The 16,095-nt window shown below is 34.2% G+C and overlaps 1 protein-coding gene and 1 long non-coding RNA gene across 5 annotated transcripts in view; one reads left to right on the top strand and one right to left on the bottom strand.

The window, feature by feature from the left end:
* Positions 1 to 13,030, bottom strand: part of LOC118181059 (uncharacterized) — a 56,408-nt gene extending 43,378 nt beyond the window's left edge. The window contains exon 1 of the long non-coding RNA XR_004756810.2: positions 12,837 to 13,030. This is a non-coding gene — a long non-coding RNA (uncharacterized LOC118181059). The remainder of the gene's footprint in view (positions 1 to 12,836) is intronic.
* Positions 2,885 to 16,095, top strand: part of LOC118186920 (spondin-1-like) — a 407,672-nt gene continuing 394,461 nt past the window's right edge. For 2 of the 4 annotated variants that reach the window (XM_085821675.1, XM_085821673.1), the window contains exon 1: positions 2,885 to 3,276. In XM_085821675.1, coding sequence (XP_085677801.1) covers positions 3,027 to 3,276 — 250 coding nt within the window. In that variant the 5' untranslated portion in view covers positions 2,885 to 3,026. Of the gene's footprint in view, positions 3,277 to 13,052; positions 13,589 to 16,095 lie in introns of those variants that run through there. The other 2 variants (XM_085821683.1, XM_085821677.1) reach the window with 2 other exon arrangements.

Below are 16,095 nucleotides of genomic sequence, written 5' to 3'. Positions count from 1 at the left end.
TCTACTGCCTCAACTCCTCGATGAGAAGACTTGCCGCACTTTTTTACAAAGAGTATTGCCGGATCTGACGGTTGACGTTCCAGCAGTTACATTCCGAAACACCTTGTTTCAGCAAGATGGAGCGCCGACACATTTAACAGCACTGTGCGGAAATACCTGGACAGGACATATCTTGATTGTTGGATTGGTAGAAGCTGACCTGTCTCATGGCCGCCGCGATCCCTTGATCTGACTCCCCTGGATTTTTTTCTGCCTATGGGAATACCTGGAGTCCATGGTGTATGAAACGACCATAACATCGGACATGGACCTCGTCGCCGGTATCGTGGAAGCGGCAGCACTTGTCCGTCACACACCTACCCGTTTTGAACAGGTCTGTGAATACATACTTCGACGTTGTGAAACATGCATTGTGGCGAATGGAAGGAATTTTGAACAACTTCTGTGAACCATTTTCTTTCATAAAATTCAAATTAACACATCTTTCGACATCCCTTCTTTCTCCCCCTCTAAGCCTGCAAACTTTGCCCTCTGGCTGTCGTCATTCGCATTTTTGGACACGAGTTCTTGTGTAAATATTGCTTTTCATGGTATAAGAGACCAGTATATTAAGTTTGGCAACGACCTTTTCAGACACTCTGTAGTGTACATACATAATATTTTCTAACATTTTTTATGATTACAAATTAACTACTTGTTTTCAAGGTCGAACAAATCACACTACTTTTAGAATCAATTTCTAACGTCACTCCGCATCTTTTCGCATTTTAGCCCATTGCTTTATAAACAACAGCAAATGCCATGGTTCGTTGAATATTTATATACTTCAGCCAGAGGTTGTTTTCACAATGATTTGTTTCTCCTATGGTCTCTGCCGCTGCAAAACTGGAGGATTCCACATCCGCTTTCTTATCACCATGATTTTCTTCAACATATAGACATATATAAATTTTATCTTATTGCTCAGGTCTTTTGGATTAGCATCGTTTCATGTGTATTTCTAATGCGGTAACCTCTATTTTTCGTCTTCTGTTAGCGGTGCAGCTGATTCCTTTTGATTCAAAAGACAATAAGGAACCACATGATAAGATACCAGCTTTCTGATCATTATGAAATTCTTCAATGGTTGACTATCTTGAATTTCATTTTCTGAATCTCAGTTTATGGTGAAATTACTGATGCATTTAGCTAACGTGACACCTTCCAGCTCGCCATCATTTTCTTGCAATCCTCTATCGTCTATCACATTGTTCAGAAAATAATACCTCCTTTTATGAAATCGTTGTTTCATTGTTGGTCTATTTATGATAATCCATCCTTTCAGAATGAGCATTATTGCTTCTTGGAGATTAATCTCAGCTACACTTCTAGCATTAACAAAGTATTTTGCATTGAAAAGTTTACGATGCAGAGCTCTAAAATCCTAATCATCTGCTTACTGACTACAGTTCATATGTTGTTGTTGCTGTGTTTGTTGTCACTAATCTCGCTTGTCTAAAATCAGACCAAGCCCACGAAATTCATCGTGGCAAGGAGTCAAGAACGCGTCTGTCGTTAGCAAGAAGCCTTGGGCACCATACTGGTGAGTACGACTTCTGTTCCGCCCCTAATTTTAAAAGAGAGCACGCCGGGTGGAAGGATCCGAAGGTCTCCTATCCCCTCTTTCCCTACCACCAACTTCTCGACAGGGCTTTTGGCTCGTAGCAGATTTTGAGTGCCCCATACGGCACAGACACGTCATTTATAAACGTCAATGCCTTCTCCTGGATTCGAACCTAGGCCCTTCGACACAGCAGTCAATCCCGGGGCGGGGCCCTCAATTCGTATGTACAAGTTTCTGGTAGAACAGATTCCTATCTGTCAGGTAATAAGACAGAGGTAAGTACAGGTATGATTGATGAGATGCACGTATTTTTTTAGTCGTCTTCCCTAAAAAGATACAAAATCCTTTTCTAATGAAAATCTGGAAATAGCAAATTCGGAAGAAAATATCACGCGTTTTAACCTGATTTTGTGAGAGCCCTAGGAAGGTTGAAAATAGTAATTTTTAATATTATTTTTAAACTCAGGACGCCCAACAGTACATTAGGAACACTTTATTATTAGTTTGATATTTTTTACACCAGACCAACAAAAACAATCGTGAAATTAATCATCAAATATGAATTACCATTAGATAGGGGTTCTACAATATGTGCTACTAAGAAATTTATCAATAAATATTTCTCTTAATCTTGTATGCTTAGAGAGATATTGTTACAAAAATTATTTAATTGCTCCAACAAAACCATGTGCAGCAATCCTTAAGTTACCAAAACCGATGTGCAGCTTCTCCATTTTCCTATGGTTACGTTTAATACATTTATTATTTAGAAAACAATGTCATCCCTAATACCAACAAAGAAGCACAGTGAAACAGAGAAAAAAAAAAGAATCTGTAAGTTCTAAACTAATAGATTTTCCATGTACAAACTATTCCTGAGCCTTTGAAAATATAGATTACCTTGAAGTGTTAAGGAAGCACTTCTGCGAAACAGATTGCATCTGCAATAACTGCTGCAACCGTATCGGTCCGTCAACTTTTGCTCCCATACTCCTTTCTCTTTCTCTTTCTCACCATTCAAACGATAGAGAAAAGAAAATCTGTGGATGTCACTACCACAGCGCCGCCTAGTGGTTCTTACTTTCTAGGACAGCTATCAACAAGCGCTGCGAGGGAGTGGTGATATGACGCAACAGACTACCGAAACTGTACCCTCCCTCGTTCAAACTTAGGTGCGTTCCCTTCTCCCCCCTCTGCAAATCCCTTCGCTCCCAACGCGCCACCTGTACCGAAAGGAATATTCTGCGCCGGTTCATAACTCCGCGAGAGTCGATAGTGAGAAGTTGCAAGTTCTATCTCGTCTGCCGACGAGTCCTATTTGCACGTGGAAAGTCTCGTTCGAAATTGAGTGTACATTACATTAAACGTCATCTCCCCAACCTAACAAGATTTCAAACTCCGTAAAAGAACAATTGGGAGAAATATGAAGCGAAAGATGCTAGACTTTGTTGCTTTAAAAGCGGTTTTGGTACATTTTGCGCTGCTTTCAACGTTATCTCTGGGGATCGAATTATCTCGGGACACTGAACCTAGAATGATACCTCAAAGTTTCCTAGGAAGGTGTCGAAGGGCACCCCCTGGTGTAACCATCCCCAAAGTCCCCGGGGATAATGGATTCTATATTAAAATATCTGGCGGTCCAGAGAAATATCAACCTGGCGAATTATATACAGGTAAGTAAGTACATTTTAACATGAAAATGTTATATTCTAACATGAGGAAATTTTTCGGTATGTATTTCGTGTAAACGTTGAAAAGAAATATTTTACAGTAGCAATATTTCTTTTACCCTTTTCAGAAGAATGCTTCACTTATTAACAGTAATCTCAAAGAGGAAATCGTTAACCAATCTATACGACTATATCTTGGTCGAAAAACTGTCTAGGAACCAAAAATGATCAAATTTGAGTCTATTACATGCACTGCATTAAAACTGTAAATGTTAGACCATATCTCTTGGATTGTAGTTTTCCAAACGAGATTCATTCGCAGGAGACTAAAAAAATTAAAAGGACCAATAAGCATATTGACACGTAGTTCGAGCATTGCCGCTTTTCTTCCAAGGTATAGTTACCAAGGTAAAAAAAAAAAAAAAAAAAAAAAAAAAAAAAAAACCTAATGTGTCTACAGTGGCGCCCGAAATAAAAAAAGGTTGGTTGATGATGATTCTCCACGCCCAGGATTTGGCGATTGGGTCACCAAAAAACCCTATTCTCCTTTTAAATGGGGGAATATATAAGGTATTTCTCCCGCCTTCTTAGCATGCCTTCGTAGTATAGTAGTTTGCACGCTGGGAGCGTATTCCAGAGGTCCGTGATCCATGCTCATTTTTCATCTCTCCTGCTTTCAGAAAATGCCTAATATCTCTACAGAGTCATTAAACTGAAAACAATTCATTGAAAAAAAATTATAATTCTTATTTTAATTTCAAGAATTAAAAGAAATACTGAACAGAATTTATGAAAGTAAAATTTAATACGATAACGTCTTTTAATTTATGTTTTTAATTCTTTATTTAAGCTAAATTTAAATAATTAATAACCAAAGGCTAAGCAGAATAATTTAACGCGAAGCTGGCTCGGACTATACTGGCGTTATTTTAACTGTCGGCAAGTATAATGCAAGGCCGAAAACAATAACTCGCATCTTAGTATAGCAACGTGTCCTTCAAGAGGCGAAACACGTTCTAACTTAAGAATCTCAAAGACCCTTAAATACACGCGAACTCATTTACATCCTGGCGGGAAAACTGAAAGAGAAAAGTGGCAATAAAGGTTCAAAATATAAAATAATTGGTTATTTACATTAAAGGAAATCACATAAAGTTTTGGTAGGAATTCTAAAACACTAGATTTATTAGATATTTAACTAACTTTAAAATGGATTAGGGTAATAAAGGAACCTAATATACCTGAATATAATATACCGTTTTATGAAAAAAAACATTAAAATTGAAGTATACGCAATAAATTGCTTAAACTCTTATTGTAAAATATGTAACCATATAAGATGTTCTTTCTGGGCAGATAAAGTCCTCTGTTCTTTGTATGGTTTAATTAAATTGTGCTTTTATAATGCACTCTACCATTCGTTTGATAAGTTTCCTTCAACAAGCTATGATGCATCGACTGAATTAAAAAAGCGCGATATCCATCCTTCCAACTCCGAGTGACAACTATTCTCTAAATTATTGACGATCAAGGAAAATGATTTTTTTAAATGTATATTTATGTTTGCTGTATCTTAGAGAGTTACGTTGTCCAATAACTGTAGTGTTCTTGAATAATATTTTGTAGAAGAGTTTCAGACTCATTTGAGAATTCACAATCGTTTGCGAAATTTATTTCCCCAACAGCATGTTGACTATCAGTATTCTAATTTGTTACACCGTAACGTAAAGTTTTGCAACATCAGGCGAAAGAACGTTTTCTAACATACTTGTGTTAGAGCGAAATAACTTTTTCTAAAGTATTACATAATATTTTTGCCTGGGATTGGGAAATTTTTATGTAACTGATATGATTGATTAAAATTATACACTATTAGGAAAGCGCCATGAAGAAAGTCTCTAATCTGTCAGTCATTGAAATTAAGCCCATAGGACCCATCAGTGGGTAGCAACTATGCTTTGAATGTACAAATGAGTAATTGGTGAAACCCCTCCTGGTGGGGATTTATGTTTAAAAAAGTTGAGGTCAGAAGTGATAGAGATTCCTAATCTCATCCTGCCGTGCATTCTGACAGACATTTCCTTTCCGGTACCCGCATCTGGCGGTTTACCATATGTGATACCTGTTCGATGGCTAAAGGTATGGTGTCCTTGTTGGCCTAGGAAGAGCATCGACAACTCAGAAACAACTCGGAGATATGGGAGCCGTATGCGATCGATGCCAGTTGTATGCAGGATGAATAGTGTTGACCTGCTGACATAAGCGACAGCACTCCCAAACGTCACATTACGGGTATTGGCTGCATACCTCAAAATTGCTGCATACTCATTGATTGGAACCTCTGACCCTAGTTCCTTTACACATGGACCCGAATGTCGTCTGCTCCAAGACTAAAGCGGGATTTACCGTTGAATACTCTGCGATGCTAATAAGCTGGTAGCGATGATGATTAGCTACGACATCACTAAAGAGGCCTCAGCTGATATTGTGGGGTTAAAGCCAGACATCTTAAGGGCCATTGTGACCACAACCTCCTCTCCACCGAGCCCCATGAGATGCACGGATGTTATGGAAGAGGCTGTAGCACGTTGAATAGCGAGCAATGATGCAGTTGGAGCAGTTCTGATCTACGCACAAAGTCATCCGAGCTAGTGTCGCATTCATATATCTACGCCTTCCAAAGCCTTATTTCGCCGATGAGTACACTGTAGCAACCATTGTCGTCAGCACTTTTACCTAGTCGTGGCCATGCGGTACAGTGGTAGTCTATTGCTTGGTCAGACCAACCGGCTTCACACATCCCTACTTTGCAGCCATATTCGAAGTGTTGAGCAACTTCATAACATTGTTATTGGTTGTGTCTCCAGGAAATTGCAACAGCGACAAAAATAAAAGATAAACCGTCCGCAACTGTTACCTGTTACATGCGATGTAAGTTGCTCAATAAAAACGCATACGAAAGAATTTGCATACAAAGTTTTGAGATAATCCGGTTATTTTTAAGAGTAATTTTGTAAGGAATTATATTACTGGTTATAATGAGAATAACAGATGCGTATATAACCTAGGTACCTGTATCTAATATCATACAAAAGAGATGTCTTTTATCTTGAAAATTTGATTTTATGATGGATTTTTGAGGTTTATGAAACGGCATATACTTCTGTATATAAAATATTTCTTGATTGCAAAAAGTCTAAAAAGCCTTTTTCACATTTGACAACACGATTCGCAACCTGTTGGTCACAGCTACATTTTAACTTTAAGAAACATAACATCTAGAATCTTCGCAAACAGCGTAAGTTTAATTTCCATAAATCGATGCAATTATTTTTTGGAACCTTAAACCTTTTTTGCTTCTTACGCATTTTTTAAAATTTTTTATACCCAAAAGTGATGTGCTCAGCTAGAACAATAACTTTCATTGTAAATCCATTTAAAATTTGAAGAGAAATACAAAAATGTAAAATACAATAAGTTGAAAAAGTAACAGCCTTCATTCAACACAGATGTGAAAAATGTCTATTGATTTCGAAGGTATTTTAAATCCGATACTTTCTTTGTTTCATTTTTATATTTTATGACAATTTTTAATGGAACAAGAACATTGTTTCCTGCATTTGCAAACAAAGTTAAATACATTTTCGCAATCACTTACACTTCAGTAGCTTAAAGGTTTTTTACTGTTATAATTAACTCAGCTTTTAAATTATATTTTGGAACACTGTAAAGAAAATTAAAAACATAAAATTTCTGGAACTACAAAAATATTTTCAGAAATATTTTAAAATCAGGTACTTAGCTTTCAAACTATTTGAAAATTGTAAACTTTTGGATTTTAATATTTTGATAATTCTTATTGAGCAATAATATTTTTACAGATTTTACTGCACAGACATTTAACACTTTATAAAAATAATAAATACATTTTCTGTAGCATTTAAACTTCGGCAGGTTTTCATTTTTCATAATTTTTATAATTAGAGTTACATTTAAATTATATTTTGCTAAACTGTAATGGAAACAAAAAAGAACAGTTTGAGAAATACAGTAATATTTCAAAACGATTTTTAAATCTAAAGTTTCTTTTGGTAATTGTTTGAAAGCAATATTGCATTTTTTTTATGTTTTTTATTGCGAAGTATACATACTGTTTAATAGCCTTTTCCGAAAATGTTAGATATGTTTTCTGACATATTTAGTTTCGAAATAAATACTATTGTTCTGTAGAAATTGTAGTTTTTCAGCATACAAAAATAACAGCGTGTCTTTTATAAAGTAATATGTTGCTAGTATATTCTGGAAATCCAAGACAGATTAAAATATTAAAATACTAATTTTCAATTCATACGGACAAAAAATAACTTGGAAATTTGTACTTTGAATGCATTTTAAAGCATTAATAGGTTTTCAAATGGTTCAGATATTCATGATATGTGTTTCACGTAATATGTGTATCTGAGATACGTGTTTCACTGATATCTTCAAAAAAGGATTTAACAATATATATGAAGAATATGAAATCTTGTTTGTATATTACTCATGAAAACTATTTTGAAATTCACATAAAGAAATGTTTTAATGAATGTTAAGTAAATCCACAGAAAGTGACTTAGCAGAAATAAAGGATGGTGGGGAAAGTTTTTATTAATTATGATTTTAAAATTGTATAGCGAATATAAAATGCAAATCTTCTACACTTTCACTAAACTAGACTAAATAAATGAAAACATTATTAAGTATAAAAGAATAAAAATGTGCGTTATTTATCGTAATATTGTAATAATATTGTTGCGTTCTATGTGTTCGTGGATTTGGAGCGATTGATGACAACACTTGATGAAGAATCAAGTATTATCATCAATCGCTTCATAATCGATAAAGAAGCAAGTTCTGTCATCAAAATTACACAGAAGAGTTCCAAAGACACGTTTACAGCTGTCGAAAAACTACGATAAACACACTGAATTAACCCGCAACACAGCCTTCAGGCCGTAACGGTAAAGATAGCTTCATGGCAAAGCACTAAAGTGCGGCTGCTGACTCGGCCGATTGCTCTCAAACTAATCTCTGAACTTCCTACTGTACTACTGAACTCAAGATACTGTTCACGATAAACTGCTGCTCAGCGTACAGGCAGAGTTTATATAGCTGTTGACCTGCCTTCGAGAACATTCTGGGGCAAACCGGTAAGAATTCATTCTAGAATGCTGTCGCTCAGTCTATGGCATATCACCAATTTTGTTACCAAACGGGAGATTTCGAGCTAAATCAGGCAACCTTAAGTCCGCTTTTGCGGGGAAGCTGTCTTACCGCAGCTGGGCTAATCGTAACAATAATAATATTGTAAAACTTAATAATATCGTCGTAATATTGTAACGTATTCTTATCCAGTCCTTTTATATACAGCCTTAAAAGAACTACTATGAATTTAACTTTACCTATATTTGCGAAGTAAACTTTAAAATCACTTCATTAAAATTCATTTTGACCAAACACTGCGTTTGCGAACCTTTTTAAGGCCCCAACATTTAGTAGGGAACTTTGAATAGGGTCCTAATCTTTAGTAGAGGAATTAATTACTGCGGATAATTAATCCCTGAACAAAAAGGTGCACCAAAATAGAGTTCCGAGACTAACTTTATGCATTTAAATTTCCTTCCATCCTAAAAAATTACAGCATTTAATTATTTTCAAAAATGTTGTTTTAGTTTGAGAAGCTGTTTCTTAAATGAGAGAAGTTCATGTTTGCTTAAAAGTAAATATATTGATAGCACACTGAAATCTTTTCATTGACTGTTCATTGATGACACCAGTAGGTGTTAAATAAGAATTGAAAAAAAAAAAAAAAAAAAAAAAAAAAACTGAGAAACTGCAAAGAGCTTCTACCTCTCTGTTTTCCTAACCTTTCCTTTGTTCTCGCTATATGTGGTAGCTCTTCTCTATTCAGTGATGGTTTGTTGAAGGTTTAGTACTAAATATCAGTTAATTCTGCATCATCTTAGTTCATTTTATATGCAGAAGGAAAATTCTAATTAATTTTATCGTAATCTTATTTATAAAACTCAGAAGGAAGGAATATATTTGAAAAGCATATTGAGTCGTCTAGTTGCTTTAGAAAGATATATGAATCATTACTAATCGATCGTACTTTAAATTATATAGTGCTTTCATTAATATCAAGTGGTATGGAAATTAGCTAACTGTAAATTAAACCAAAGTTGTTTTGAAAACGAATATGTATCTAGTGAGTTTAGGGTATGATTAATATTAATAAATGTTTTTATTTCAAGATGAGTAAAATTAAAAGAAATTTTTAACTTCATTTTCATTAAAATCCTCCTTAAAGAAAAAGCACGTTAACATTCACATCCTTCTCGTATTTTAGTAAAATTTATTTTAGAGTGATGCTTTTATCTATTAACTCATATTAGAACCATTAAATTTCAAACTATGCCACTTTATTAAACATATAAGGCATAAAATGGAAAATATATTCGTAACGATATACAAATTCATACTCTTCAAATATTTACAATGTTTCAATAAAAATTTTATATACTCAACGATTTAGCTACATCTTTATTAACCGGACATTATATAATTATGTCAACAACTGTTTATTACAGGAGGTTAATATAGCTAATTTTTAATATACATTTGTTGCTCTATGTGTATTTAATGTACACAAATGTTATTACTTATTTTTCTTATTGTATGCATAATATAAGAGATAACATGGTATGTAAGTAATAAATAGATAAATAAACTCAGTTATCATTTACTGCGTTAATACCAAAATGACTGTGTATTGTCAAAAACAATCTGTTGCTATAAAACAATGTAAATGCTTTTCTTTGCACATATATATAAAATATATATAAAATATATAAAATATATATAAAACACATATATATAAAATATATAAAATATAACTCTGCGTTTTTTTCTATGTTTTATTTGTAAAGTTCATCTTAATTTTTATTATTTTTGAAAACGTAACAGTCATCCTTATTTCATATTGTTAATGATATCTTCACTTTGGAATGCTTATTATTCTCTTCTGCTTTCACGTTGGAGAGAAATATAAAATAGCCAAGCTTTATTTATCTAAATTATGTTACTTTGTAGAGACATTAGGTATTGTTGGAAGCAGTCAAGATGAAAAATGAACAATCACCTTCGCCGGGAATTCGAACCACGGACCTCTGGAATATCGGCCCAGCGTGCAGAACTACTACACCACGAAGGCACGGTAAGAAGGTGGGAGAAGTACCTTATAACTTTTTGTTTAACATTTAATACTATTTAAAAATTCTAAAATTTACTTAGCAAAAAATTATAATTTTATAGATCAGTATGGTAAAAATATAGATTGTTATAATTTATAGATTAGTATAGTAAAAATACAGATTATTATAGCAAAAAATCATAACTTTATATATTGAATATCATGCGTTCGCCACGAATGATAGACAAATTCTATGTTCTTATCTGTTTAATTTGTTTCTGATTGTAATTTACATATTTTCAGTTTTTTGCTTGTTTAATTGTTTCTACGGTCATTGTGTATTAATTTTTTTCCAATAATATTGGATTATCAGGTGCCATGCACCTGCTTCATTTGTATTGAATATTATATTTTATACTGCAGCTTACACAGTGTATAATACTTCTTCATCCTATCGCTTTTTTGAGTACTTTTATTTAATCATTTGTGCATGGAACTGTTCAAACTATCTCATAATTTTTAAAAATTGTTCAGAAATACAAATACAAAACATCTTTATATAGGAACATACAAACTCAAACCGATTGTGCTAGAAGTACAGGAAGAATAAAAGATAAATGAAAGCTAAGTTTACTAAGTTTACTAGAGTGTAACATTAGTTTACTAAGTTTACTAGAGTGTAACATTAGTTTACTAAGTTTACTAGAGTGTAACTAATATACTAAGTTTACTAGAGTGTAACATTAGTTTACTAAGTTTACTAGAGTGTAACATTAGTTTACTAAGTTTACTAGAGTGTAACTAATATACTAAGTTTACTAGAGTGTAACATTAGTTTACTAAGTTTACTAGAGTGTAACTAATATACTAAGTTTATTAGAGTGTAACATTCGGAGTGCGTTTATTCCATCAGAGCTTATACATGACTTGCAATGGATGACTTGCAGTACATGACTTGCCCATGCATGGATCGACAAAGGTATCTGAAACGCCAAAACTCTCAGTGACACTTGCGATGTTGGTCAGTTTCATGTAATATGAGACTTGACGGTCTCATATTACATGAGACCGTGGTAACAAGGCTTTAAATCCAGCTCCAGCTAGAAATCAGAGCTATCTAGAGATCAAAGTGGGGGAGGCAATCTGAATGATCGCAGTGACAAAAAAAAATGTTTTTTTCATTTACATAGATGTTTCATTGCATAATGACTTGCTCTGCACAAAGCGTTTTTTTACAAATAATCCTTTTTAGCACAGGCTAGTAGCTTTCGCAATAGCATGTTCCTATGAAAAAGTAGTTTGTGTTTGTATTTCTTACTGCCTTTAAAGTTTGTCTTAAAAACACCTTTTGAAAACTCTCTTGTATACACATACAGCAAGACTGAGTACTCTCTGGTATAAAATATTCAGAAAACATGATAAACTTAATGTAACTACACATACATGTACTGTAGAGATATTAGGTACTTTTTGGAAGCAGGAAAGATGAAAAATTAGCAACACCTTCGCCGGGAATCGAACTACGAACTCTGGAATACGCGCCCAGCGTGCTGACTACTACACTACGAAGGCATGCTAACAAGGCGGGAGAAATACCTTATATACTCCCCTTTTAAAATTCTACGGGGGTTTAGGGACCCAGTCGTCAAATCCTGGGTGTGAAGAATCATCCTCCTCCGCCCTTTTTAGTTCGGGCACCACTGTAGAGACGTTAGGTATTTTGGGGAAGCAGAAAAGATGAAAAATGGGCAACACCTTAGCCGGAAATCGAACCACAGACCTCTGGAGTACGCGCCCAGTGTGCTGACCACTACACTACGAAGGCATGCTAAAAAGGCGGGAGAATACCTTATATAACACCACGAAGGCATGCTAAGAAGGCGGGATAAATACCTTATATTACATCAGAAGATTTTTTTTCATAAAACAGATAATTTTTATAAATCGGTATTTTAAAAATGATAGCATCTATTTTTAAGGCGCGGTTAATTTGATAGCAGCTTCGTGTTTCTAACCAGATTAAGGAAACAAATCGTTGATTTAAGAGTATCAGCATATCAAGAATCGTTAAACAGATTTTGCGTGCTGCTAAGAAATTTTCCATAAATTTAATGCATGCCATATATATCATGAGTGACTATGTATTCTATGAGTGAGGACATTAATGTAAATTCAGATGTGCGAATAAATATAAAAGTGGTGGGAAATAAACAAGTGTGTAACCTCTAAACCAATATATCGTGTTCGCTCAAACCGTTTCTGAACTTCCTGAAAATGTAGTTGGACTTCAGATAGAAACACTTCTCCGAACAGTCGAAAGAAAGACCCCTACCTAAACAGATGACATCTGCATTAATTGTTGCGACTGTATCAGTCCGTCAGCTTTTGCTTTCATGCACCTCTCTGTTTGTCACCACTGAAAGGAAAGTGAAGAGCAAAGAAAAATCTGTGGATGTCACTACTACAGCGCCGTCTAGTAATACTTTAATTTCTAGAACAGTTAGTTCTCAACAAGCGCTAAGAAAGAATATCAAAGTGATGCAATAGACTACCAAAAAAACTGCACCCTCCTTGTCTTCAAAATTAGCTGCATTCTTACCTTCTCCCTCCCCCATCCACAGCTCCCTTCGTTCCCAGCTCTTCACATCTACCAAATGAATATTTCTGCGACGGTTCATAACTCGTCGAGATGTGTTCATGAGGAGTTGGAAAATCTACCTTCCCTGCAAAATTGTCCTACCTGCACGTACAACTTCCCGCTGAAAGAAACAGTGGAAATCGAGTGTAAACTATAGTATCTTTCAAATCCATCAAAATTTCAAATTCTGAGAACGTGCAGCTTGGAAAAGATGGCAAACGTTTTTGCTATAAAAGTGGTTTTTTTATGTGTTGTGTTGTTTGCAACGGCAGCTTTAGCGGTCGAATTTTCTCGGGACACTGAACCTAGAAGGTTGGCTCAGACTTATACAGGCAGGTGTAACAGAGAACCTCCTGGCGTATTCGTCCCCAGATCAACTGGGTCTAAATTCGAAATTAATATATCTGGTCATCCAGCGAAGTATCAACCTGGGGAAGGTTACACAGGTAAATAAATTTTATTCTAAAAGATGCATGCAGGGCATTATAAAGTATGCTTTCTTTGATTGTTTTTTGCAAAAATATCGCATTATTTTGTTCTTTTGTAGATTAATTAAACTGTTCTATAACACCTCTCTAGATAATTTTTAACGTTCATGATAAGTTTCATTTTATCAGCTGTGTATCCATTAAATAGAGGAACGTTTAATCTGCAAATTTTGCAACAAGTCCAGCAACAACGATAACTAATATTGGCAAAACATAAATAAAGTGCTTATTTCTGTAAGCTGTATGTATCTAGTGAGTTAAAATATTCAGTACTTGTAACTGACTTGAAATATGTTTTGATATCATAGTTTCAGACTAGTTTGAACTAGTTCAAGGCCGTTCTAGACTAGTTCAAGATCGTTATCAGAGTTTCATTTCACGAACAATGTATTATGCACAAATATTCAGAGATTTTACCTCAGTGTCCCTTGTGCGACATTTCAGGAGACAAGCATTTTTAACTTACTTATGATCAAGCGAAGAAACATATTTTGAAATATAGAATTACGTAATTATTTTCATACCTACGTTGGTAAAATATTTTTATGGCTACGGTTAAATTGAATTATAAATTTGACGTATTTTTATTAGTATGAAATTTAACGATAACTTACAGGGTTTAATTTCGCCAAATGCGTAGAGATTACAGACACCTGGTAGAGCATGTTTCATACTGCAGCGTATGACAGCCACTATTTTGTGTATCATGGTTAAAAAAATAGCATCTGAAATCTTATTAAATCATTTAAAATAAAGTTACATTTTATATAATTTCATATGTCAGGTGCTTATACACGTTTTTGCTTTTAAGGCCCTTTTTGTGTTTAAGGCTCATAAAAAAAGATATGCTAAACTATGTGATTCAATTTCGTTATAACTTCAATTTCATATGCAACAGTATTCTAAATTTTGGCTTTATACATTCAAATTTCTAAGAAAATTTATCTGATATACTGCATTAGTGCTTCACAAATATACTGTTACTACATATGGTACAGTTTTTCTACATATGGTACAGTATAAGGGAGTGCACTAGTGTTAATCTCTAATATTAAATAAGGCAATATCCAAATTAATTATGTATTAAGTGTATGGATGTTTGTTCCTTTCATTTTGGAAACCAAATCCTTTTGAGAAACCAAATTTTGAACACACATAGTACTCCACACGAACATGTGTACATCTAAACCTGAAGTTTGAGTTTCAAATTTGTCTTTTATACATTGCCTATTCTGTGAGAATTTTATAAATGTTTTGATAAAAAAACTCAGCGATTTAAAAGCAATCTGCTGCCACTGCGCGAAACAAAATAACTTTTGTCATCTGCGTACCATTGTGTTCTATTCGGTAAAACGTAAGATATTCATCTTTGACACTTAATTAATAAATTCAGCTATTTATAAGCAATTTGCTGCCGCCGCCAGAAATAAAATAATTTTATCTTCCATGCGCAAATATATTGCCATTAGGCGAAACATTAAGATACTTAACTTTTTAATTTAATTTCTGTCTTAATATTCCAATATTTATCGTATTTAATAGTATTATTGTAGAGTAAACTTTATAAATGCTAAGTTATTGTTGAACGTGAAGAATCTTAAGAACTGTTAAGCGAATAATCGCTTGAGTTTGTGTGACAAGAAACAAGAAAATGAAAGGGTAAATAACCCTTTATTATTCAAATAAGATTTAACAGAACTCCGTCTTGGAGTTTACAATAAAAGCCGATATTTGAGCTTGAACGTAAGAGATTAAGAAGTAAACTAAAACTAATTTAAACTAAAAGAGATATAGCCGAAGCTATCAAGATTCTAACCGAGTTGGCCCCTTAACTCTGATTGACTGAGAAGCTATCAAGGGCCTGAGTACGGCCGAGCGTAATAACAGCTTTGAGAGAGAGTAGCCTAAAAGGAGAACGCGCGCTAATCAGAAACTCTGATTCTCTCTACGCAGCAAGTAGAACTTCGCGGTTAAATACCGTTCTTCCTCAATATGTATTCAGAGTAATTCTAAAACGACGTTCTGACCGGAAATAGTAAGTTGAAGTTAAGAATCGACAGAAAAGTAACTTTAACTCAAAATTTAACTGTTAATAAAATTAACATAATCCTTACAATATGTTTGAACAATTTTTGGATTTATGTGTATGGCTTGGATATGTCATGGTGTGTATATGTCGGGGCATGTATATCATTTATTCTTAGGCATTTGTTTTTCCCATATTTATCATATTTAATGGTATATATAATAACAAGATATAGGTACGTGCTATGATATGTATATGTTATGGTATGTATTAAGTAAATGTATATGTCTGGCCAATTGTAGTGTACGCGGTGGAACATAAAACCGCCACTCTCTGTTCTCCCAAAAGTATATTTATGCACTTGTTTCAAGTACCTAACTCTATGTAAATAAGCTCCTGTATGACCACATATGCACTGTATTACTGTCAATAAACTCCC

Source organism: Stegodyphus dumicola, chromosome 8 (genome assembly GCF_044657685.1).
Source record: "Stegodyphus dumicola isolate Sdum_Otavi_A_Nest chromosome 8, ASM4465768v1".
In the NCBI taxonomy this organism is placed as follows: domain Eukaryota; kingdom Metazoa; phylum Arthropoda; class Arachnida; order Araneae; family Eresidae; genus Stegodyphus; species Stegodyphus dumicola.
Note: the sequence above shows the minus strand (reverse complement) of the source record. Positions and strands in the feature narration are given on the sequence as shown.